Source organism: Apostichopus japonicus, chromosome 5, assembly GCF_037975245.1.
Source record: "Apostichopus japonicus isolate 1M-3 chromosome 5, ASM3797524v1, whole genome shotgun sequence".
NCBI classification, from domain to species: Eukaryota; Metazoa; Echinodermata; class Holothuroidea; order Aspidochirotida; family Stichopodidae; genus Apostichopus; species Apostichopus japonicus.
In genome coordinates this window covers 2,972,364-2,999,139 of record NC_092565.1, presented here as the reverse complement: position 1 = coordinate 2,999,139, position 26,776 = coordinate 2,972,364, and the positions used below count along the sequence as shown (strand labels likewise).

At 36.6% G+C, this 26,776-nt stretch overlaps 1 protein-coding gene across 1 annotated transcript; it reads right to left on the bottom strand.

Moving 5' to 3' along the window:
* Positions 1 to 1,580: 1,580 nt before the first annotated feature.
* Positions 1,581 to 25,450, bottom strand: LOC139967305 (protein Skeletor, isoforms B/C-like). The gene is made up of 15 exons (XM_071970966.1): positions 25,292 to 25,450; positions 19,406 to 19,555; positions 16,660 to 16,732; positions 14,960 to 15,065; positions 13,389 to 13,560; positions 11,623 to 11,695; positions 9,998 to 10,196; positions 9,279 to 9,524; positions 7,944 to 8,076; positions 7,423 to 7,533; positions 6,264 to 6,437; positions 5,310 to 5,503; positions 4,842 to 4,869; positions 3,505 to 3,668; positions 1,581 to 3,011 (listed from the first exon to the last, which is right to left on the bottom strand). The coding sequence occupies exons 1-15, from the start codon at positions 25,329 to 25,331 to the stop codon at positions 2,892 to 2,894; spliced, it is 1,983 nt and encodes a 660-aa protein (XP_071827067.1). The 5' UTR covers positions 25,332 to 25,450; the 3' UTR covers positions 1,581 to 2,891.
* Between the last annotated feature and the right edge of the window lie 1,326 nt (positions 25,451 to 26,776).

Here is a 26,776-nt window from a genome sequence, read left to right as displayed (position 1 = left end):
TAAGGGCATGCAAAGACGATGAGGCCATCTGTATTATACTACGACCAAGACTGAGGTGGACCTTAGGGAGGGGGTGTGGAGTAAATGGAAGAGAAGCAATCAGAAAAGGAAAGGAAAGGAGTAGGGCAGAAGTACACGCTTTCGACAAGGAATCAGAGGTGTGCTCTACAAGTGGTTGCTTGCACTGACCTCTACCACCCGTCACTGGATAGCTGACAAGTTGGCCTTTCATGGCACAATCAATTTTCCGTACCATGACCCCACAGATTTTTTGCTAACAGAGCCTGAAGTTTTCATCACTTGTAAACAAACTGCTTCACTCAGTAGTAAACAATTTTCGTACGCTGCCCCTGGGAGGCTAAAGGGGTTTAAAATTGTCTCAATTGACCCAATTTTTGCACCACATGTACTTCCATTCATGCTCTTCAACATGCAAGCCACAAAATAAAAAAAACAGATCCTGATTGTTAACATATCATATAAGATGTTCTCCTTCTGCTTTTGGCACTTTTCCTGAGATAGGAGAACATTCGGGTGGATTGATATAGATGCTAATAAGAGTATGTCACCATAAGGAAAGTTGTGCTATCTTTTTGAGGTCACAGGCTCAATTATGGTTAGTAGAATTCAAAATAGCTGGGGCACTCTTGAAAATATGATATATCATGGAGAAAATGCTTGCTAGACCTCATACTTCATGTGTACCTATCACTTCACCAGCAAAAATATAATGGTTTGGTGGAGGTCAAAGGTCGTTTGTGTTCTTTAGGCAGCCAATGTGTAAAATTCAGGTGGATTTCTCACAAATTTAAAGCTTTTGCACTGTTTGCATATCAAGATTAAATATGTGTCTGAAGTCATCCTTCAGTACAAGATTAAGAGGAACTTATGAGAGATGTTTTGGTAATTAACACCCATACACTCACACTTGTTAACCTCCAGACCAAAAATGGTAAATTGACCCCAATGTATTTGTTATCATAGGGTTTATCGCCCTCCCCCCTCCCCCCCTCTCCCGTGCCACTCAAATGTACTTATTAATCCACCATTAATTAAGTCAGAATGTTAAATGATTAAATTGTTCACTAACTGATTTCATCATCAATTGCCAAGGATATGCTTTACAGTCAGCCTAAATTGAATGAAATAACATATTCTTCTCAACTGCATCACTGCAATGTTGACACATATATCTTTCGTTTATCTATAATAAAGGAAAACATAATTGTCTATCATTCTTAAGATATAACAGAATTTACCCATCATGCCAAATCTAATCATTTCTAGCTGCTGTTTCTTATAGTTGAATTTCAATTTTCTACTCTATATTTAAAAATTAAAGGAAAATAAAATAGAGCACAGTTACACTGAACAACCTCTTTTATGACATAAAAAATGTCATTAGAGTTTATTTGATTAAGCTTTAAAATTAAGTTTATTTATTATATGCAATCAAAATGGACATTATTTGCTATTATTTATTACATCTAAAAGTTATTTGTTATTGATATTTCATCCAAAAACAATCTTAAAGCAATTTTAATTTTGTTTAATTTTAAGCAATTTTAATTTTGTTTAATTTTATGCAATTTTTAAGCAACTTGTTAAACAATTTTTAATGTAACATTTAATGGCAAAATAGCAGATTTAAAAATTGTGCATATAAAGAATATATATATAAACTTCTGTAGTAAAATATGTAGAAATGTAATTTCCATAAGGCACATTAGCATTAAGAAGCTATTAATACTGAAAGATAACTGTAGAAATTAGCAGACTAAAAACTAAACATATAGAACTAAGAAATTTAACATCAAGTACCAAACATATTACCTACAGTAGTGTTATCCCAGTCTAACAAGATCCAATTTATAACATAAAGTACTTTAGTGTTATCCTAACAATATCCAACAAACAACTACTACCAACAACTGAGATGAACCACAGACCAATGAGCTGAACTAGAACAGACCAAATATGTCATATGACAGATATGTAGCACTGAAAGGATTACATATTTTACAGACTTCTCAAGATGATCTGAAACTCAACATCTTCAATGTCATAGACTTTAGGTGGTATAATACACTATGTATTAAGGCACATTCAGTCTTACTATAAGCAACTGTTGGCAATCTCTGTCTAATCAATAATGATATTTTGTGTCACAGATTCTTTAAAGAGAGCAGTCGACAACGGCGTAAAGACGGACAGAGAGAGTATATGAGTTTCAAAGGTTCAATATAATTACTTACAACAACAATCAAATTAATATTGGTTACATAGAACAAAAGAAAGTCATCATTTTCTGTATAAATCCTTTTAAACTTTTAAATTTTTATGCTTCATATGGCATCCTTTCCTTCTTATGGTCCTAGTTTTGTTACGTTGAGGGTTCTGTCAACGTTTATGGTTAATACAAAAATGAATGTTCTTTCTTTCTATACGCGCGTCGGCCTTTTCCTTTTCTTAGTTTCACGTTCTCTTTCTTTCCTAGTTCAAGCTTTAATTTAGCTTCTTCCCTGCCTCTTTTGCCATCTATAAAAGTACCAAGAACACCAAATTTAATTCGTAAAGTAATGAGTCAATGTTATCTCACGGAATTCCGATACCCGTTAACAACAAAATGATTATATAATGCTTAAGGATGCACAAAACCATAGCTAAATAATTAGCATCCGATTAACTAAACACATACAGCAATCAATAATACTTGAGAGGGTTATCCCAGAACGAGTTGTGACATTTAGGAAAAACAAAAACTTTAAATGCTTCCACCTGATTTATTTATCTGTGTAGTGATGTAACAAACAAAAGAACGGTAAAACAGCATTCGAATTGTAGTATCTAGACTACAATTAAGAGAAACATTTATTGTGATGTGATGTTTCTTAAAGTGAGAGAAACATCACAGAAAAGGCGATAAAAAATAAAACAAGTGACCGGATTGGAGTTGCGTTAACGGCCGCTGAAACATGAATCTTCCAGCCGAAAAAGCGATGTTGGTAGCACTAAGGAATTCAAAAAAGAATGATAAAACATGTTGAACATTAAAATACAGGGAATTAAGCTATCAATGCTTCAATTTATAAGGCACTGCTGATGACAAGAAACTGTTGAAAATGTGGTTGTGTAAGAGAAAATGCATCATATAAAATTTGTTGATATGCAGACTGATTGGCTCTCCATTAGACTAGTCTTACTTTGATTTTCTTCAGGGCAGCATCTCTCCTTTATAAAAATAATTCATTGCATGTGCCTTTGGTCCTTCCATAAAGTTTCGGGCCCCTATCTAAGTCATTCCTAGAATTATGAATTTGCCTGCTCCCTCAGCGCCCTCTCCCCTCCCCACCAACACTGCCTACCTTTTATATGAAACAATTTTTGTGTTACGTAATTGTAAATACAGGACAAAGGCCTACAGGACAGGGTGATTTTCGATAACATATTAATGGTTCTCAATTTCACATATATAACTTTGAGGTATATAGTTAGTTAAACTACCTGATAGTAAACCAAGTCTGGGGTATCTTCTGCGACCTGCCAGACCAGCGTCCCAGGCTCGGATGACGCTGAAAAGCATTCCTTTGTCAGTGTTGCCTTATAATCATCAAAGTTTTCAAAGTCGTTGGGATTGCTGTCGCCCTGGTATTCACAAAGAGGGCCCTCTATGGATAAGTAAGTATAACATGCAAATAACAATAAATAAAGAGCATAATGAAAAGAAAGATGAATAGCAGTGGGATATTGAAATAAGTATGGGATGAATACGAAAGTCATTAAGATCGAAAGACAGAATACTTTATTTGTAGATAATAATATATATATTGTAGAAAATTCAATAGACAAACATAGGATTTTTATGGCATCAAAACTAAGTTTTCCTTAAAGGCATTGTCGACTCGTCCCAAACAGTTTGTCGCCCTCTGAAAAAAAGTTAACTTTCCGTTGCTTGCAAGTGACGTTTTGTTCGTGTCGCTACGAAATGCAGACAGCAATGAAACGTGATACCTTGTTATCTTTAGCTGGACCTGAGATGTCCAGCCCTGCTATGTACACTATGTTGTAGGTATTGACCGTAGCTGCATGTATTGACTGTACACTGTCACTAGTATCTAATTACAGATAGTAGCAAGCTGTGTGTGTATTTTCTGTGATCGATTGTGGTGTCTAACACTTCTGTTACACCTCATTCGAAACTAGGTCAGATTACCGGCATCAGACGTTTCTTTGTGTGCGAGTCTTCACTCCTTTTAGCAGTGCATAACAAATTTGTCAAGGACGAGTGGTTTTCAATGTTAATTGTCTGATGGTGCTGTGTTGTTTATATGAAGTTAAAAGAACATGTTTTGTTTTAGGTTAGTTAATTACAATGTGTAAAACTATGGATTGTATTAACTAATTAAGCAAGCACCGTATAGCCATCATTGTCAACTTAGCCTTAAAGGAGTACTCTAGTGGAACAGCTATGGAAACATTACTTGCAACCACATTTTTCTTTAATCATGGACTATAAAATATCAAGATTAAAATTCTTCCTAAAAGTTGCTATAATTATAAGGTTCCATGGACCACTTAAATAGGGTACTGAAAACCTTTTTTAAGGGCAGCAGTAAATTTGCTAAAATTAAAGGGCCTCACTTTGCCCACGCATGCACCTGTAATCTTAAGTATAAATTGACCAAGTTATGAATTCATGGAGAATATGTACTTGCTGTACATTGTTGTTGAAGAGAATTAATGTATAAACTAATGCGTTGTCTCAATTTCATTTGCATTGCATAAAGGTAAATTTCACTTAAATGACAATTTGAAGTAGAAAAAGGTGAGAAGATACTTACCAGCTACAGCAGAGTATTTAGTTTCTCTCTGAAAGGAAATAAGAACGCTTTCATCTTAAGTAAAAAAATTATAAAAAACATTTTTTTTAGGTCATTATGATGATAGTATTAACTGAGGTAATCAAAGCAAAAAAATATGCTTTAAAATTTAGGAAATTACCTCTATCCCAAATGAAAAACAAGGAGTTATACACATTGTATGTATCAAGCCTGTATAGCTACTAACTTATAACAGTTTGAAGTCTATGGATCCACCATTCTCTGTTGAGCTGTGCTGGGAAATATCATAAAGGATATGGAGAGTGTCAGTGCTAACAACACATACAACATGGTAGTAAAGGACCATATCAGTCAGCCTAGGCTAGTTACTAACTATTCCTCACATTCGTGTGGACTCAGTAGCCAGCTGTCTGCCAATAATAATTATCCTTACAAACATTTGAGGTGTATACTGTCGCAAATCCTTACCGATCTTTCAGCCGCAGTTTTCTGAAGAAAACCACCATCGCTAACATCAGTGATGTAAAATGGATGATACGTTCCGGTCATAGTTTCATCATCACCTCCGTTGACTTCAAAGGTGTAGTTACAGCCACGTTTCACATGAATCTCAGGAATTAAGAAACCATTGATGAACCAAGCAAAGCCCCAGCCGACTTGATCTAGACAAAAGTAAAATATTGTACTTGCAAGACACAAATAGATCAACTATCTTTTATCAATACAACTGATGAATATAAGGTAAAAAAATGTTGGAATTAATATCCGCCATAATATGGCTATTTCTTGCAAACTTTCTGAACATGATAAAACAAGTGAGGGCAGCTATGAAATCATGCAAACTAATGTTAAGGCTTCTGATCAATGGCTTTAGTTGCAAATGTAAACCTTATTTAAATGGAATTAAAAAGTTGTCCTTATTATTTGATTTTAGTGACCATTTCAGTGATTAGCACATTAATCATTAGTATTTCTTAAGTTTCTTACTTTAAGTAACAACTATGGTAAGGTCAAGAATCCAAGGGAAATTTGATAAAATGCTTGATTTGCCTCTGTCCCTTTCATAAAGGTTCATTGCTCCAATCCAAGCTCCTAATCAGATGGGGTAAATTTACAGTTTCACCCCCCCCACCCCTGCCCCCCCCCACACTCTAAACTCCTGTGCACACTGCTGATATAATTTGGATAATCTAGATATCATTAAATAAATTCAACTTCTGTGGAGCCTTTTATAAGTAGTTATAATTACATTCGATTGTTATAACTAGAAATTAATTAAACTATGTTCACTTGGTTTAAGTCCAAAACTTTTTTAAAGAATATACAGTGCATATTTTGAGATGAGGGAAAAAAAGTTCAAATCATAATTTAATCGGTCACTTCTGAATTATTGACTTAATTGTTACTTAATGTTCTTTTTACTTGCAATGCCTTGATACCCTCGTTGGCCCCCTGATGGTCCTATCACTGCGGTCAAAGTGTCACCACAGTCCGGTCTCAATGGCTCAATAATCCAGGGATCAGGGACCACATCTGCAATTGCCTTCAGTGCAGGACAGGTGGATGACGGAGACCCAAAATTCACAAAAACATCCCCTGAAAGAAAACCCCCTCAAAAATATAAAACCTGAATGATCAATGACACAACGCCTTGTGTCCCCTCACAATAGAAACCTGTATCATGATCCAATATTCAGTGTTAAACTTCATTAAATAGTTAATTATCATTCAGTAATAAACATGAAATTGTTTGGTGAAATTAAAATGTCATTGTAATAAACTTAAGTTTGACATTAAACATAAACAACACCTCGTCAAGCTGCTTTGGGGTTTCGTTTGTGCTTCTAAAAGTCTCAATATGCGTTTGCTGATGAATTTCGGAAAACAAACTTCTGAAGCAGACTCAAATGTTTCTTATTCTAAATACATTCTGACCAGGTGGGTTTATTTGAGAAAAGCTGTTGAAATCGAAAGAAGGAAACTTATTTTCTGTTGCCATAATGGCGCGAACGGTTTACCGTAAAATCACTGCGTCCGCCCATATGAACATGTTCAACCTATAGATACAAATATAACCTACATATACTCATACCATCCACTTTTTTTTTTAACCCAATTCCACGGAGGAAACCTCTGGAAACACCTGTTTATTCATTGCAGTGGAAGGAAATGACACAATTTTGCAAGCAACATCGGTAAGACCAAAAGAAAGATAACTATTCAAGAGAAGAAATCTAACACAGGCTAGCCACGAAAGTGAAAGTAGTCATAGGATTAATGGTGGTAAACAAAACAGAGAGATTTGATTGGCGCATGATCTGTTGGACAGGGCTTGCAAATTTTTTATTGAAGTTTGTAGAATCTACAGACTCGTTAATAATTCTGGCGAATTTTATTCAGCTCAAAATGATTAACGACACATAACTCAATAAAAATAATGAATATTAATATGAAAATTACGTAGAAACGGTGTCATTTTCACTGAGCTTTTAAGGCAGGTAACCTGGAAAGGTCGAAGTTTTAATTTGGCAAACACACATTAAGACTTTAATTGATTGAGACTTTAATTAATGGCAATTACCGGTTGCTGGAGTGTCATGCTTAGCTACGTGACCTGTGGGGTTGATAAATCCGATGCCCCAGGAAACATAGACATTGCCGGTGGTGATAATCTGTGAATCCAAGTCATCAGCTGAAAGAAAACAAGCAATTACAGAGTGAACAGTTCGTCACAGTTGAAAAGAGAATTTTCAAGTTTGGTACAAGAAGGAAAACAAAACATATCTGCATGCACTTTACATAACAACATGTTAACATCGAAAGAGGCTATTTCAACATCAGCAATGAATCTGCATTTTTGACAGTTTCATTGATTTTTTTTTTAAATCTGTATGATTATTTGCATCTTTACAACCACTTTTTCAAAACAGGAAGCATAAAAAAATAAATAAAAAAAACAACAGATGAATATGTTCAACATTATTTGCGACGTGAAGACTGTCTGGTGTAATGACGAAACGAAAACGTTGTTCATTGGAACGATTTGCTTTATTTTACCATGGTAAACATGAAGATTTGCAAAAACAGAAACTAGTGACTTACAGGCACTCAGTGGTCTCTCAATTCTAATGACCGATAAACCATTCCGCTGGAATCCATGTACAAGAAGAACGTTGTCTTCACCACCCTGCTGGAGTTGATCTGGGCAGGCACCTGTCCCATCATTGGGAATACACTAACAGGAAAAAGGATGAACTCAGTGAATGATCAATGCAAGAAACACAAACCTACAACCAAACAGTTCTATTACAAATTAACTTTATGATTTAAGATCTAAGAATGGTACCAAACACAAATGGTAGCTGAGAGTTGGTTATCTACATGAGGGCATGATTTGACTCCCGGTCATGCACTCCGATTTTAGATGTAACAATATTCCTGAATTCTTGCTACTGTAGCCTCCAGTGTCACAATGTATATTATATCATACTATATCATATTACATACTTCTTGGGTGTACCACGTAGTATACATATATGTATATGTATATATAAATACATGTGTACGGAGCATTGACACACGCAAGTCTTTGAATTTTATTATCATGCGCACATCAGGCAGATCTGGTGGTGATGGTGGTGGTGGTGTTGATGGTGATGGTGGTGTTGATGATGATAATAGTGATGATGGATGTGGTGACCATGATGGTGACCATGGTTGAAGTGCTGGTGATAGTGGTTGTGTTGAAGATGATAATAGTGATGAATTTAGTAGATGTGACCATGATGGTGATGATGGTGGCAGTGCTGGTGATGATGATGATTAATATAATGGATGTGGTGACCATGATGGTGATGATGATGATGATGATGATGATGATGATGATGATGATGATGATGATGATGGTGATGGTGATGGTGATGATGATGATGATGATGATGATGATGATGATGATGATGATGATGATGATGATGATGATGATGATGATGATGATGATGATGATGATGATGATGATGATGATGATGATGATGATGATGATGATGATGATGATGATGCATGAGGATGAGGATGATGATGAGGATAATGGATGTGGTGACCATGATGGTGACCATGCTTGCAGTGCTGGTGATGATGATGGTGGTACGTGAAAGGGCATGGTGATGGTAATGCAGTGGAGCTGTATTCACACCACAGCAGTATATTATAGTTATAAAAAATCATTTAATTATTGCTACAGTACAATTAAACTGCTAAATGTACACTGCATACTCATGCTTATAATTGCAGATTCAGAATACTGTCCGAAATAATGCTTGAAATGAACAATCTCAAATTACCTTTATTAATAACAGAAATTGAGAGAATCTGTGTCTGTGAGTAAAATATCTCCTCCCCTCCATCTCCTACCACCCCTCCCCCCCCCCAATATATTTTTACCTGACTGTACGCATTCAGATGATAATCTTCGGCTCTAGGTTCAGAATCGCTCGGATCAAACCAAACTACAGAAACGTCAGAGCCAACCATGCTTGTTTCGGTGGGCGAACCGCTGATACCAAACGCCAAATACTCATTCAGGGATAGGATCCCTCGGAACTCCAAAGTAATCTTGTTGCTTCCTTCATCGACCGTCCAGGCAATGTGGAAACGATCGGTTAGCAAAACTTTGCAGTTTTCTAGATTCTGTGGTCAAAATTGGCAGGGTGTTTATAACAGAATTGGTATGAAGAGCGCTAGTTATAGGTGTTTTATGCATTCAGTCTATATAAATACACACAGCTGATGTTTATCATGACTTTGACTATATTCAGTGTCACTGCTTTAGTTAAAGTTTATGTACATTTTGGCAATTAATGTAATACATGCAGATATGTTGTGTTTACAAAACCACTATGTCAGTTCACTTGTTGATAAACGTAAACCTAATTTCCTCATTCTTTTATGGAAGAGCTAATCCCTTCTGGATAAGAGTACCTCAATCATCATTATAATGGAATTGTAGCTGGGGTAGCCTTCATGTCAAAACTGAAAAAGAAAACTAGATGAATTAGACTGTCATCATTATAGGCATAGCTTTGTTTGTCTTTAATAACACTAGATTATATAGAAGCAAGTATAATTAGACCATGTAGCATTGCTAACAGTTAAAAACTTACTGTCGCAGGAAGAGGTGTAGTTGCTGGTTCAATCAATGGAGGAATATTGTTGCGATCGGAATCTTTAATCAGCAGGTGACCAAAATTTTGTCTTGCTGCAATGCACCAGATTCCAATGAAGTCAACATCAAACACTGTTAAACCATCAGGTAAAGTGATGGTTACTGTAGCACCTGAATATTTGGGTAAGATTTTATCCCTGGAAAAACAAATCAACCAGACTATTGAATGTTGTGATTTGACTGGCTGAACAAAAGTAAAATCTCACAACAAAGGTTAGGTTTGAAGTAAATACATACATCTACATAATATATGCCAAGTGCTGCTTTCGGAGCTCCATTTCTTCTGATTCACTCCAAATTTATCATTCCTATTATTCTTATAATTCCAATTGTTATTCCTATGGGATAATACTAGCAAAAGGTAAGCAACACACAACCAATCGTGGCAAATACATTATATTACACCACTCCAACATCTATGGTCAGCCTCAAGTGAGTTCAAAGGCAACAAGTACCTATTTTTGTCTCATTCCTACCTGTTATGTCCCCGACGACGAGATATTGTACTCTATACGACTGTTTGTGCAAGAATGGGACATAAATTGCTGCCCAACTCACACATGTAATGGCCAAATGCTGCCTCTTGGCTATTTGACCTCTGACCTTTGACCCTATGATGTCATTAGCCACGCAGGATCTACAACTTATGCCCTGGCATATATCCATCAAATTTGAAGACTTTCGACCTGATGGTCAATATGAGTATAGTTTTTCAAAAAAATGCATTTTCGCACAAATTTGGCTGTTTGAACTTTGATAACATGGATTTTGGTGTTTTACATTAACTAATGGACTGTTGACATAAAGTCTGTGATAGTCTACTTGTGTTTGAAGGTTTTGACCATAATGTTATCCGATTGGTATACATATCATGGCAGAAATGCTGTCTTTTGTTATTTGGATGACTTTAACTGCATGGCATAGTTAATCACACAGATGCTACAACCAATGCTTAGGCATGTGCACACACATCGAGTTTGAAGTCCCATCAACCATACAGTCAATAATTAGTTTGTGTAATGCAATTTCGCACAAATTTAGCCAAGACTGACAATGTGACCTTTGGCAAGGTATATTTAATTAATTAATGCCTTGTTTTATTATTTCATCCATGCGTAGTGGTCAAAATGCAGTTTTTGGTTATTTAGATTATGAATATGTCACCAGCTGAAGTAGCTGTTTTGTTAAAGGGTGTGAAGACTCGCGAAAAAAGAAACATCTCATGCCGGTAATCTGACCTAGTTTCGAATGAGGTGTAACAGAAGTGTTAGACAACACCATCAATCCCAGAAAATACACACACAGCTTGCTACCATCCGTAATTAGGCACTAGTGTACAGTCAGTACATACAGCTGCGGTCAATACCCACAGCACAGTGTACAAACGATACACCAATGGACATGTCAGGTCCAGCTATAGATAACAAGGTATCACGTTTCATTACTGTCTGCATTTTGTAGCGACACAAACAAAACGTCACTTGCAAGCAACGGAAAGTTAACTTATTCAGATGGCCGCACGCGGTTTGGGGCCAGTCTTCAATGCCTTTAAACTGAACTTACGGATTGTCTGCAGGAAGTGGAACTTTGATATCGCCACTGTCTGGGGTACCATCTCCAGTCCAGAAAAAGGCTTCTAAAACAGCCAGAAGAGAAAGAAAAAATAACTTTTGAGTTTATTGTTACATGTCTCTTATAGCTACAGAATATAGGCAGGGTACCGGTGTGGGTCATCAAGCAGTCATGATTAAGGTACAGGTGGGGTCATCATGCAGTCATGATTAAGGTACTGGTATGGGTCACCCAGCAATCATGACCAGGGTACTGGTGTGGGTCACCCAGCAATCATGATCAGGGTACCGGTGTGGGTCACCCAGCAATCATGACCCGGATACCCGTGTGGAGCATCAAGCAGTCATGATCAGGGTACTGGTGTGGGTCACCCAGCAACCATGATCAGGGTACTGGTGTGGAGCATCAAGCAGTCATGATAAGGGTACTGGTGTGGAGCATCAAGCAGTCATGATAAGGGTATTGGTGTGGGTCATCAAGCAGTCATGATAAGGGTATTGGTGTGGGTCATCATGCAGTCATGATAAGGGTATTGGTGTGGGTCATCATGCAATCATGACCAGGGTACCGGTGTGGGTCATCAAGCAGTCATGATCAGGGTACTGGTGTGGGTCATCATGCAAGCATGACCAGGGTACTGGTGTGGGTCATCAAGCAGTCATGATCAGGGTACTGGTGTGGGTCATCAAGCAGTCATGATAAGGGTATTGGTGTGGGTCACCATGCAATCATGACCAGCTAGGGTACTGGTGTGGGTCATCAAGCAGTCATGATAAGGGTATTGGTGTGGGTCATCATGCAATCATGACCAGGGTACCGGTGTGGGTCATAAAGCAGTCATGATCAGGGTACCGGTGTGGGTCATCATGCAAGCATGACCAGGGTACTGGTGTGGGTCATCATGCAATCATGACCAGGGTACCGGTGTGGGTCATCAAGCAGTCATGATCAGGGTACTGGTGTGGGTCACCAAGCAATTATGAAGGGTTACCGGTCATTGAGCAACCATGACTAGTGTACTGTGGGTCACTGAATAATTATGACACCATAACAAGATAGTACGGTTCATCGCCATACACATGGATACACTAATCGACAAATTAGGCAAACATGCACCATCCCCCACTGCCAAATACATATGCCAGCTTATGAATCACAAATGATTTTCGAGTTGGTTAGCATCATGTTTGTTCTCTAGAGAAAGGCAAATATGTCACCAAAACAGAACTAGCATTGTTCAATACAGATGACAAACGCCTGCAGTGGAATTACAACTTTCCTTACCGGTTTCGAACCTCTGGACATACAATCAGCATCCATAGCCTAGTGGTTAGGGTGTCCGCATATAAAGCGGAAGGGCCTTAGATTCGAATTACGGTGGAGAATGGAATTTTTTCACTAGTGTTCTGGATTTTTCAACTCACTATGATTTATATAGTTTGTTGTAACATTGCAAGCCAACAGTTCAATTGACAATTATTTCAGATCATTAGATCATTATGGGTGAAATTTACATAATACACAAAGTTTATACCAAATACCTACAAGGCTCTGTGTCTGTATTTGCCAGTCTCTGTGGAGATAACCATGGCAACATGTACAACCCCTCATAACATTCATAACCATGGCAACATGTACAAGCCTTCTAATTCATAACCATGGCAACATATACAAGCCTTCATAACATTCATGAAAAGTTTAAGCTGCATCAGTCCATAAATAGCAATGAAAGAACTTGAATACAAAAGAGTACATACTTGGGCCTCTTCCATCGTAGTCCAAATTGACAAATTGAATCTGCTTTGGGTTTAGAATGATGACATCGTCTGCATGCACATTATGGACTCTTCGTTCAAAGCCAAAGTCTCCGAGATGTGCTGGTTCGGGTGTCTCAAAGTTTCCGGGTATAGTTATTTTGGCGAAGGATTCCTTAAAGATGAAACGAATAAATTAGGAAGAGAAGGTAAGACAATTGCCTTTAATTCAAGTACCTATAGCAGGAAACTTAACTTTTGATATCTTAACTGTACAGTTTGAGCTGGTCTCAGTTCATATAGCAGTATGAAGAGGTAAATTTCAATTCGATGCTGAAGGCAGGCATCAGAATTGTATCCACTCAAATGTGTGTGTGTGTGTGTGTGTGCACTTGTTATGTTTTTTTTCCTGAGGACAAAGGAATTCCAAGTCCTCAGATATCATTTGAAAAAAAAAAGAATCACCAAGCCCTCAGAAGAATTCAATTGTTAAGGGGTATTGTTAAAGGTTAGTCAGGGGTGTCTGGATGATTTGACCAACGGAAAAAACATTGGGGTCCTCGGTCTGAATGTAGAAGACACAAGTGCGTGCATGTGCGTGTGTTGTATGTGTGTGTTTGTGTGTGACACCCTTGCTTGCAATCAAGATATCTTAGCAAGAATCATTTGAATGCTGTCATTCTTGGCATATAGATGCCCCACAATGACCCATCATTGGGGTCAGCAGAGTTAAATGTCTGAAAACCAACCAAACATGATAATAATTCAAAAGTAAATTCCTGATGATCGAAGCTTGTTATGTGATATGTAGGTCTGCAATAGAGAGCAGGATTAGACTAGCAGGGAGTCATTTATCCAGTTTCACATATCGCACACTGCTACACAAAATGTGAAATTGCTGTACAATTCCGAAGATGTACAGGCAGTTTTTTGACACAGGAATAAATATAAAAAAAAGGGTCATTCTATGCCAAATAATGCATCAAACAGCTTATCAAATACAAAATACATGGGAACATGCCCACAAACCAGTAAACTTTGACTGAATTTTAAGTGATGCAAGTTTTGATTCTGATCTAATGTTTGAACACTTCCATACTTGTCAACAGTCTTTAAACTAAAAATGTGTGCAAATGCTGTCTGAATTATAAGACTCATTTCCACTGGAAATAGCAAACGATAGCTTGAAATATAATGACGACATCTTTCCACTGCCAAAAAAAACAGGAAAAAAAAAACAGATAAGATTAGTTTCAGCATGTATATTTTACTTGGCAACCCAAAAAAAGGCACATGTATCACCAACAGGTACAGCAAGCTATTTAGTCCTGCGCACCCTTTATAAGCCTGTGCAGTAACTGGTATATATACTCAGTGACATCATGAGTTATTCCCTACTTCAAAGTGCCCTTAAATTTGAGCATGTGCCCACTCTAATTGACACAATCATGTGCAATTAAGCACATTTGGACATTTGAAAACTAAGGAGTAAACTAAGTAATATGGTGTGGAACGTTAACTGCTTCTGGGTGTCAACTGGATTATACTTGTGGCCTGTTATATGAGGGACTCACTTTAGATTCTTCACACAGAATACTGAAGGAAGCATAGTCAGTGATCTTCCCTGAAGACAGACTGAGCATAATATCCTCATTTCGATAAACCCCAAGGATATCTGACCTAAAGAAAGGACAAAGATGAAAGATTTATATTAATTAAAATTCTCAGAGCTCTAATTGAACTAACAAGAAAACATTCAATGTGAGGTGGTCAGATTTTAACATTCTGAGCAAGTAAACGGGTACACGTTGTCAGTCCGACACGTTTTCAGTCCGAAAATAAAATACACGTTCTCAGTCCGAAAAAACCAGTTTTCAGTCCGACACGTTTTCAGTCCGAAAATAAAATACACGTTCTCAGTCCGAAAAAACCAGTTTTCAGTCCGACACGTTTTCAGTCCGAAAATAAAATTCACGTTTTCAGTCCGAAAATAAAATACACGTTTTCAGTCCGAAAATGAAATACACGTTTTCAGTCCGAAAATGAGAAACACGTTTTCAGTTAGGGAATGAAAGCAGTTTTAATGCCATAATATCACCAATAAACGGTGACAGCCCGAACTGATAGTAAAAAAATCGATTGAATCTTTTGTATTAAGTCTCACATCACCGGCCTCAACAAAGACTTGGGACCCCTTAACAACTATCAGTTCTATACAAACATATGTAATCCGTTCTTCGCTCCTTAATCAGCTTCCTGTATAGTCATGGTTTGTTTGGTTCTAATTCCATCAATGCAACTTACACTTTAAACCTAGCGTCATACTTTCATTGTGTTACATTTTGTACTTTTCATTCGACTGCCAATATTGCTGACGAAGGTCCCAGGGGGACCGAAAATTCCAATATATTTTCTAAAACTTAACTCCTTATTTGTCAATTATGAGTAAATACGAAAGATTCAATCGATTTATTTACTATCAGTTCGGGCTGTCACAGTTTATTGGGGATATTATGGCATTAAAACTGCTTTCATTCCCCAACTGAAAACATTTTCGGACTGAAAACGTGTATTTTATTTTCGGACTGAAAACGTGTATTTCATTTTCGGACTGAAAACGTGTATTTTATTTTCGGACTGAAAACGTGTATTTCATTTTCGGACTGAAAACGTGTATTTTATTTTCGGACTGAAAACTTGTCGGACTGAGGGGTGTACCCCAAGTAAACAATCCATGTATTTCCAAAAAACAACTAGAAAATACTTCATAACAATAACATTATCCAGAATGTAGTAAATAATTGGTCAAACAGTGATTAACATTTTAGGAGCATTAAACAAAGTTATACACCTGCAGAAAAGGTTGAGTATTGATTAACAGTGTTTTTAGAATAAAGTAGTCTGATTTGGGCATTTTGTTTTTAAGAAAGTTCTCCAGTTCACTCAGTTTAGTTAACTGTGAGTTCATCAATCAAACAACATGTAGATGTGTTCACTCAGTTGGTTTGATGGAAATAAATCAGCTCCCTAAATAGGAAAATAACTATAATGAACCAAAACTAGGTCACTTTATAATTGTCAGCAAGCTAGCTTTTATAGGTCAAGTTGGATCTCTCCATGAGATACTCTTAAGAGATCTAAATTCATTTGCAAATTATTCACAAAACCACGTTAACATCAATATTACTTTGTTAGCTTCCATTCCTTGGTTCTTTTGCATCCTTTATTACCTATTTGTTTGATAATAGAGAAATATAAACATGGTTTTACTTACATTCCATCTCCAACAGGGATGACATCACCTCCACTACTAGGGTCGTCTGACGTGCCAGCGTAGAACACCGCACCTGTAGAAAAGAAAATTTGCAAAAGTAAATAAATGACCGCAGATGAAGTCTTTAAAATTGTCAAAACTGTTCAAGAGTAACAACGCACATTAGGAAACAGCGATGGAATGTCTCATCAATTTATTAATTACAGAATATATTCTTTCTTTTCTTCATTGAAAATATCCCTTGTTTGTTGTTGTTCTCCTCTAAGATTATATCTGCCTTCTTGTCTCTCATATTATTTAATTTTAGTTTTGGAGTTTTGTTTCCTTTCACCAATTTCTCTCCAGTAAATGTATATTTTAATTATATTCAAATGGGGAAAACATTCTATAAGTATTGTGCTTTTTTCTCTCCTTTTCCATGCATTTGTATAGCTTATATATTGTATATAAATTAACATGATGCATGTTTTTTTCTCTTTTTTTTGTACCTGTCTCTCTAGATTGTATGGTATATCAAAATATTTGTTTATACTTTGTTAAACATTCATGTAGTGTTCACAATTGCTGGAAATAAATTGTTGTCATTGTCATTGTCAAAAGGCACTGCATGAAAGAAAACACATACACTTACAACTAATGACACAGACCTGTGAATTCAAGAGTTTAGGTAACATAACGGAAATTAAAGAATATGATATATTAGTACAGTTTCCTGTATTTTCTACAGGTGCAATATGAGTGTTCTACCTACATAGGCTTTTTGTAATAGCTGATAAGCAGTTTGCTGACAGTTTTGTTTAGATTTTTCTCGCTCACTCTCACAATTAAAGAATCTAGCATCTTCTAAAGTTCTTTTCTCAGTGTAATGGGTATCATTTAGAAAAAGAACATAACTTTGAACATAAATGGCATTAATACTATATAAAGACTATAAACACTGGCATGATGTTTGTAGTCTGCAATAATAGCTAGATGTTATTTTTGGTTAAGAGTTTGTCAACTGTAAAAACCCTGCTTGTTACTTACATCTTCAATGAGGATACTTAGTTTTAAGGGAAGCAGGAAGAGTGCTGCGTTGCCAGGTTCAATGTGATCAAAGAACAGAAAGTTTGAGATATGGCTGATGTATATTAGCCACATACATAAAAAACCATATTCAGAAGCATGCAGGGTCATAACTAAATAGAACACCAACTGCCTACAGGAAATTATTTTGCCCTAGCCTATAAATGAACTTTTCCCATTCCCCCATCCAGTAAATTATTCCATGTACTGTTGGTGCTGTTTATATGGCATATTTATAAGGTCAAGTAATATCTTTAACAATTCTTTTGTGGCTTGTGAAGTTTGACTTACTGTGGCAATGATATATTATCCTGAAAATGAAAACCGCCCATCATCCATTCACTAAACTGATCAAAAGGCCTATTGAAAATATGCAAATCAATTTACCCAAACTGGAAAATTTTAATCAATTGCTAATTAATGATGTTCATTATTCTTCTCCAGCTGTTAAGTTAGGAACGAGTTTGTCTGACAAATTTCACGAGTCAACGTGGTAAATTTTGGATGATACTGTTACTCTGCACTTGTTATCTTGAAATGAATTTTACACGTGCCTAATTTCCCAGACTGTGTGTCAAGCACAGTTTGTGTGGAAATGTAGGTGAAATGTAGGTGAAATGTAGGATTGAAAATGTAGGTGAAATGTAGGATTGAAAATGTAGGTGAAATGTAGGATTGAAAATGTAGACAAATGAGACCAAAAGTGAAAAAGAAGAAGACAAAAGTTGGACAAAAAGAGTGGAAAATAGAAGGAAAAAGTATGTGGAACAAAACTAGGATTGAAATAGATATATGCCAAAATATATTATTATTCATCCTCACACTGGATCAATGAATGTGTAAAGATTGTATGTATGTATGTATATGTGATCTTCCCGCAATCAGGAACTCGCGAAAGAAGCCATGTTGGATTAAAATAAAAAGGGTGATGTTATTGAAAATGAACTCGACTATGTTAATATGTTGCTAAGTTGACCATACCTGGCAGGGATACCACAACAACAGAACTCCCAAATGTATACTTTCATAAAATAACCCCACTTTCACAAACATTAAATAGCATTTCAAGGTCAAAACCAAATAGTATACGAAAAAATTAGAAAAGTTTGGTATTTTGATGAAATGTAAGAAATACTAGGATGCATGGCTGAAGAAAGTCAGACAAACTAGAAAAGTATAGGATTGCAATAAAAAAATACCTGTGTGTCTTCATTACTATGACATATAATATAAAAGAAGATCACACACACCCTTTTTACAGTCTTATCGTGTTCAACAGATTCAGGATACAATTACAGGTGCCCCATGGATACTAAAATGTCCAGGTTCCGTAATTCTTTCTTACCTGAGGCAATACACTTGTTTAACTGGCGTGCAAAGCGATTTGGCCACAGTGTATGATCGGTCACTTGCAGCTCTCTGTGCTGCTTCTGTTACTTTTCTGGTTCTGCTTAATTTACTTTTATTCTCGTAGTTGTTCACTAATAGCTTGTTTATTGTATGGTTTTGTTTGTATTCACTACTAGTATTTTATGTTTACTGTCGACGGGAAATCATTTTCCGTTTTTTTTGTTTTCTGAAATGGACAATAAAGTTTCTATCTATCTATCTATCTATCTATCTATCTATATATGTATGACTTTGCAACATGCATGACCGATATGAAACCAAAATGACTTACAATCAGATTCACCATCGAAATTGAATCCTTGAATGTAGAGAGTGGCTTGGTCAACAGCAAAGACGGAACCCGATATTTGATGGCTGGTACCATCACGCTCAAATTCACCTACCAAGTTTCCAAAGTTGGTGATAGCAGCTGATGAGAGAGCTAAATTGACAACAGAGAAATAAAGATAAAGATTATTTTAATGCAAATGTATTATGATTTATTCATTATTGCAACACAGACCTGACCATGAAAGGACTAAAAATAACTTTGAATTCTCTTGTTGTACATGATTGTATATATTAGACTGATGTGGGTTAAAGACATTCAAGACTCGCCCCAAACTGCGTGCTGCGCTCTGAAAAAGTTAACTTTCAGTTGCTTGCAAGTGAAGTTTTTATCTTGTCGCTACAAAATGCAGACAGTAATGAACTGTGATACCTTGTTATCTTTAGCTGGACCTGAGATGTCCATCCCTGTATGGTTTGTACACTGTGCTATGGGTATTGACCGCAGCTGTATGTACTGACTGTACACTAGTGTCTAATTACCGACGGTAGCAAGCTGTGTGTATTTTCTGGGATCGATGGTGGTGTCTAATACTTCTGTTACACCTCATTCGAATCTAATATGTCGTAGACAGATTACCGGCATTATACGTTTCTGTTGCGCGAGTCTTCACACCCTTTAACGTATTCCTATCCACCAGTAGCGTAACCAGCAGGTTTAAATATTATCCTATCATTATGCTTTCTGTGATTGCTACGAGGTCCCCATTGCCCTCTCTTTCGCCATGCTCGCTACCCAACGAGATAACCTGCTACCATGCTTGTTATAATCTTGTGTATGTTTATAACTTTAAACCATCGTTATATCCACCGTCCGAAGTGAATCGGATATTGTTACTTGGAAGCTGTAGCATGATATATTATGTAATTTCAACATTGCACGTGTGCACACACACAGACGGATTAAGTCGTTAGAAACGACCTAACCGAATTATTGTTTCCAATTGATACAGATTTTAAGCCAATTAATGTAATTTAACCGATGGAGTATGGATAGACTAAGTCGATAAAACTTAGTTTGGCATATGCAAATATATTTAAATCATAATGTTAGTATAATCATAGACAATGAGATACTTTTGAAAGAATATAGCCCAGAACACATTGAGAACTAATTCAGACAAAACAATGAAAAGATGAAATACTGAACTCAATTGTCAAATCTTATCGCTACACCATTTTTGACTTTTTTTTAAGGTTATGCAAATTCTAACTTTGATTCGGCAAATAACAGATTGTACTGAAGATAATGAATCATCCAATTAATATAAAGAAATACATAGGCTTTTGTAGACAAAGTGTGATATATTTATGTACTGTAAAGAACATGAGAACAGAGCACACAGGTTTACTAGCTAAGAGTATAGTGACTTTCTCCAACTGCGTAGCAAGGGGGGGCAATGGGAGCATGCAGTAGCCCCCCCCCAGCCAAATCAGAGAGATAAATGAGAAAAGAGAGAAAAAGAGACAGCGAGAGACAAAAAAATTGGGACAATGAGAATTTGTAGATCAACTTATTAGAGAGATCTGACACAAAGTTTCAGAGTTGTGGAAATTGAAATATCTCGTTCCCATTTATGACTAAACATAGATTTAATTAGGCATAGCGGTATATTTAAGCCTTTTTTTCCCCACACAAGCTTGACAACCTATTTACTGTACAACAGCAGCCTATACATGCTTAGAGTCACCCTATCAAAAAAGGAATCCCAAATACCAAATTTTAGGTCCGATCCGTATTCAGGGGCAGAAATCGAACAAAAATGTTTTTGGCCTTATTCACTCAATTTGGCCCTTCTAAAAATGACCCGTTGAGTTTCAGAGAATCTGGCAACCCTGCTGTTGGCTGTAAGCTTCAAACTGTTATCACACTGTGATACTATTGTATTGTTTGTTTTGTATTACTGGCTACTGCCACAGTGCCATGGATTTGACTAGGACACACTGGAATTAGCTTCTACTCTGTCCTTTATATATATATATATATATATATATATATATATATATTTATATATTTACATATAAATATATACACATATATATATACACATATAATATACATATATAATATACACATATAATATATAATATATATATATATATAGACATATATATATATATAGACATATATATATAGACATATACATATATATACTAGTCTCAACATATATATATACATATATATATATATATATGTAAATATATATACATATATTAAACAAAGATTCAGTTGTTCACTTAATGCTGCAAAAGTGCTCAATACATAGAAATTGAGCAAGTACATAATATAGTACGTGTACATCAGGCGCGTATCCAGGATTTTCTAACCCGGGGGGCGCGAATTACTATCTAAGCGGAGCGCCACCATCGGTTGGCGCGCAGCGTACAAGAAAATTTCTGGTTTTGATACCCCCCAGATCACCGGAAATGGCACTTCTCGGGCTTCTCAAAATGAGCAACCAGATGTACACTTTTGCCTGAGAACCAAGTATTTCCCAAAAGTTTTTTTCCATCCATAACCTTTTTAAAGATTGTCACCAGTCACACCTCATGTTCGACCTCATTGCATGTCCTATGGATCATTGCTTTTGTAGGTGATTCTACGTCACGGCCCACAATATCCGAAAGCCCCTACTTTTCAATGTTTTAAGCCCATTATTTGTTGAGAATTTGAAAATTCAGATATCTCGTGAATAAAATCACTTGAAAACATACCCATAATGTTGCACAAAATTCAATCTATGGACAAGCAATATAGAAAAACCTCATTCAACCCCTAACAGACAGGTCAAATTGCACCAGTAGAGGAAAGTATGATGTAGAATTTTGGTGAGGAAATTTTCGAAAATTCAGACACAGTAAATTTATTGGTGTAGAAATATTGCAACCTCTTATAATGGCTATTATAAAACTTGGTTGAAGGAAATGAAAAATAGCAGATATTTCCGATATCAGGTATATCGAAACCGAACACTACACACATTGGCGTAGGTCCAGTAGGAGGCGGGGGCTGCAGCCCCCCCCCCCGCAACCCATTTTTTCCCATTTTTTCGGGCACCTAATGAAAGAAAAATAAATAGCAATGAATAGCTTAAGAATGATCTCCTTGGTAATTAAAATAAAGTTGTAAGCTTGGCCGACATTACTACTGTAAAAGAGAGTTTTGACATAAATGGATCTGTATGCTTTTTCTCCATCTACATCAGACATTTGGTTGTTTACATTAGCATCCAGCGGTATGCTGTGCAACTTTCACGGACCGTGCGGTACACGATGCAATGTAATGACCGATGCTTGGTTATATGATATTGGCATCGAAATGTTGAACGTGCGCTTCGCGCGCGAAAAATTTTGGGCTCTTTTCGGGCAAGTCATTACAGCCCCCAAATCCAATTGGGCTCCTACGCCTTTAACTACACACATAAACAGTTTTTGAGGCTGTTCATCGTGGAACATGCATTTCAATGCTCACTGATATGATGTTATATCTGCTCTTTGCTTTACAAATTCGAACAGGCGTGTAGCGAGTAATTGCCAAGGGAGGGGCGAAGTCTGTAGGCAAACTATCTAAGCGAAGCGCCACCATGAGTTGGCGCGAAGCGTACAAGAAAAAATTTGGCCGAAAATGCCTCCCAGATCGCTGGAAATGACACTTCCCAGGCTTTGTAAGTTGCATCTAAGCATTGTCTATTTTGAAATTACTAGCGATGTCATAAAGAAAATTTGCTCGGGGTGGGGGGGGGCGGTCGCCCCTTTCCCGAAATGCGTCATGTTCCCCGACGACTCGGTCGAGTTCAAGACCAGCCACAGTTGGTTCCATATAGCACAATTGTACAATTGTTTAAGGCGTCCATACACACACACACGGGTTATGATAGAACATATATAGTATTTATATAGATACATTAGTGAGAGATGAAAAATGAAAACGTCAAAAATGGAGTTGTCGGTGTAAGGGGTAGGGTGAGGCGCATACCCCCTCCGTAATCCTTGATCTGTCACTGGCTACCCTGTGTATATAATAGGGATCAGCGCTTCAACTATGACTGTTCCTCTTTCTTCCCGAGGTCTTGGCTATCTTCTACTCCCTACTTTTCTCTTTTTTCTCTCTTTTTTTCTTTTTCTTTTCCCTTCCTTCCTCTCCTCCTTTTCTTTTTTTCCCCTCCTTTCCCTTTTTTCTTCTCTTTTTTTCTCTCCTTTTTTCCTTACCCGGGGGGCGCGCGCCCCCAACGCCCCCCCCCTGGATACGCACCTGTACATGGTAACCTAGCTCCAGCCAGGGGCGACAATTTGTTTCAAATATTGGGGGGGACATTTGCTTGGGTGCAGGCGCGAAACAACTTCAGGATTTTCTAACCCAGGGGGCGCGAATTACTATCAGAGCGCCACCATTGGTTGGCACGCAGCGTACAAGAACATTTCTGGTTTCATACTCCCCGCCCCCCCAAGATCACCGCAAATGGAATTTCTCGGACTTGAAAATGACCAACCAGATGTACACTTTTGCCTGAGAACCAAGTTTTTCCCAATAGTTTTTTTTTCATCCATAACCTTTTTCAAGATTGTCACCAGTCACACATCATGTTTTGACCTCATCGCTTATAGGTAATACTACCTAACGGCCCACAATACCCGTCAGCCCCACTTTTCAAGGTTTTAAGCCCATTATTTGTTCAGAATTTGAATAATAAATTCACTTCAAAACATACCCATAATGTTGCACAAAATTTCATCTAATGGACAACCAATATAGAAAAACCCCCTTCAACTCCTAACAGACCGCTCAAAATTGCACGAGTAGAGGGAAGTATGATGAAGAATGTTGGTCAGGCAATTTTGGAAAATTCAGACACAGTTAATTTATTAGTGTACAACTATTAAAACCTCTTATAACGGCTTCTATAAAACTTCGGTATCATAAAAAAATACAAAAAATATGCTCAAGGGGGGTCTCCCCCTTCGCCCCCCCCCCCTTGGCTATGTGCCTGTGGTTAGAAATCTTGTAGGAAACAGGCCTTGGAAACCCAGTGAACCCATATCAATGTGGATCATATGTATGATTGTTCGTACTTACACTCATACACAAGAGATGTACAGACATTATGATAATAATCATGAGTGACAACATGCTATACGGTCACAGGTCACAGAAACGACCACGAAGAGTCATTTACCTCATGCAGCATGTGTTGGATGAAGTTTTAGCCACTGCCAAACATGATTTGGATAAATAATCTCACGCATTATTTTCTATTTATAGCCACACAAAAAAACTATGCCACCAAATATTGGGGGGAATATTAGATACTATATCCCCCACGTAAAATATTGGGGGGACATTCCCCCCCCCCTCGCCCATGCCTACAGCATGTTGACTGATGATTGCCGCACAGGCGTGAAACTCAAGTAACAACATTCTGTAGGTTCCCATACATGTATACTCTATTATAAATATACAGATCAATAAATATATAATATAAAGAAAATCCATGTTTACTCCAAAAGAAAATATTATTAGAGAAAACCAGAGAAATATGGAGTAAAGTTTTTAGAATAGTTTTTTTTTTAAATAATCTTTTCTAAAAACTTCTTATTTGTCAATTATGAGTCATATCTTATTTATCTGGTTTTCTCTAATAATATTTCTCTAATAATATGTATATATATATATATATATATATATATATATATATATATTTATATATGTTTATATATATATAACCATATATATATATATACATATACATAGCTACAAATAATAAAATAACAATGTTAGTAATGATTGTTTATTCCCCATTTCTGATCATTATATAGATCTTAGTATACTTACCAACCAACATGAGCTGAACTATGGACAGTAAAATAGCCATGATTGCTGAATACAGTGCTGTTACTACAGTGACAACTGCAGTGTTACTCAGAAGTCCAGGATAGCAATGAACTCATTGACCTAGAGCAGACATGTAATAGTTAACTTGTTGATTATTTTTATATAGCTAGCTAGCACACTTGGATACACCTATTGTGTATTAATGAACTCCACTTACGTCAGTTATAGTCAGCGATTCTTTTGTGATACTTACAATAGGGAATCTACTGTGTAGGACCTATTGAAAACATTTGGTGAAAAAAACAGTATGCCCTCTCATACCGGAACCTCTTGGAATTTGGTTGCTAATTCTATTGAGTCTAGGCGGGGGTCTTGAGAAGTACTACCGCGTGAATGCTTACATAGCAAATATAACAATGTATTCATATATAATATAACAATGTATTCATATAACAATGTATTCAATATAACAATGTATTCATAAATTTGTACAGTGAATCATATTTTAGTGGTGTGCTGTTGCTTTCATATGGTTTCTGCAATGAACATATGTTAAGGTTACAATTAAGTTTTAATAATTAAGAAGCTATAGGCCTACAATGTGTTATAAGTAGGCTACTAAGAAGAATGGAACAAACATAAGAAATGAATAATGGAACATGCAGAATTGACAGAGGAATATATGGGACATTGAACACTTATAATTGCAGTCTAAACCAGAGAAAATAATATGACAAAATCATGAAATCATTTTCTGCTTTTATAAATATAGTGACTGTACATTTCACAAACAGGACCTGCCATTAGAATGAATATACTTCATGCATAAATTTGTCTATTGTTTTTGGTCAAAGATATATTCCCAACATAATTATTTTACAAATAAACAAAGAAGAAACTAACTGTATTATCAATACTTGTCTTATATTTCCTATTTTTCTTGGTCTATATATTAATTTGAAACTACTTCATATATGCTCCTTAATTGTCAAAGTAATTAACTCTATGCATAAATCTGATTAGCAGTTTATCTTTGTTTTCCCCCCTTTGCTTGGGGGGGGTGGAGGGGGGGTTTGATACACAAATAAAAACAAATACAGATTATAAGTGAAAAATCGTTAAGAAAGCTGGACAATGATATTTCTCTATCTTTCTCTACTAAAGCTGTTCAGCCCTACAAGATGTGTAAGTAATAGAGTGTGCCAATAAATATTACACTAAATCATGTAAGTATATACTTCAATGACTGAAGAGTCCTCTCTTATCAAAATACTATCATAATATTAGTCCTTTGGACTGGCAGTATCTCTGAAGAATGAGGTCTAATTTACATTTATAGTCCACAAACATGAAGTTGAACCCCTAACTGTGTTAAATTTTGTAATGTTAACACAGACCCTGCTGATACGAACCAAGGGGTAACGGGGGAGGAACAGAGCCGGGGCTCGGTATTCAATTTGTAAAGTTAGAGCAGCTTTGGGGTTG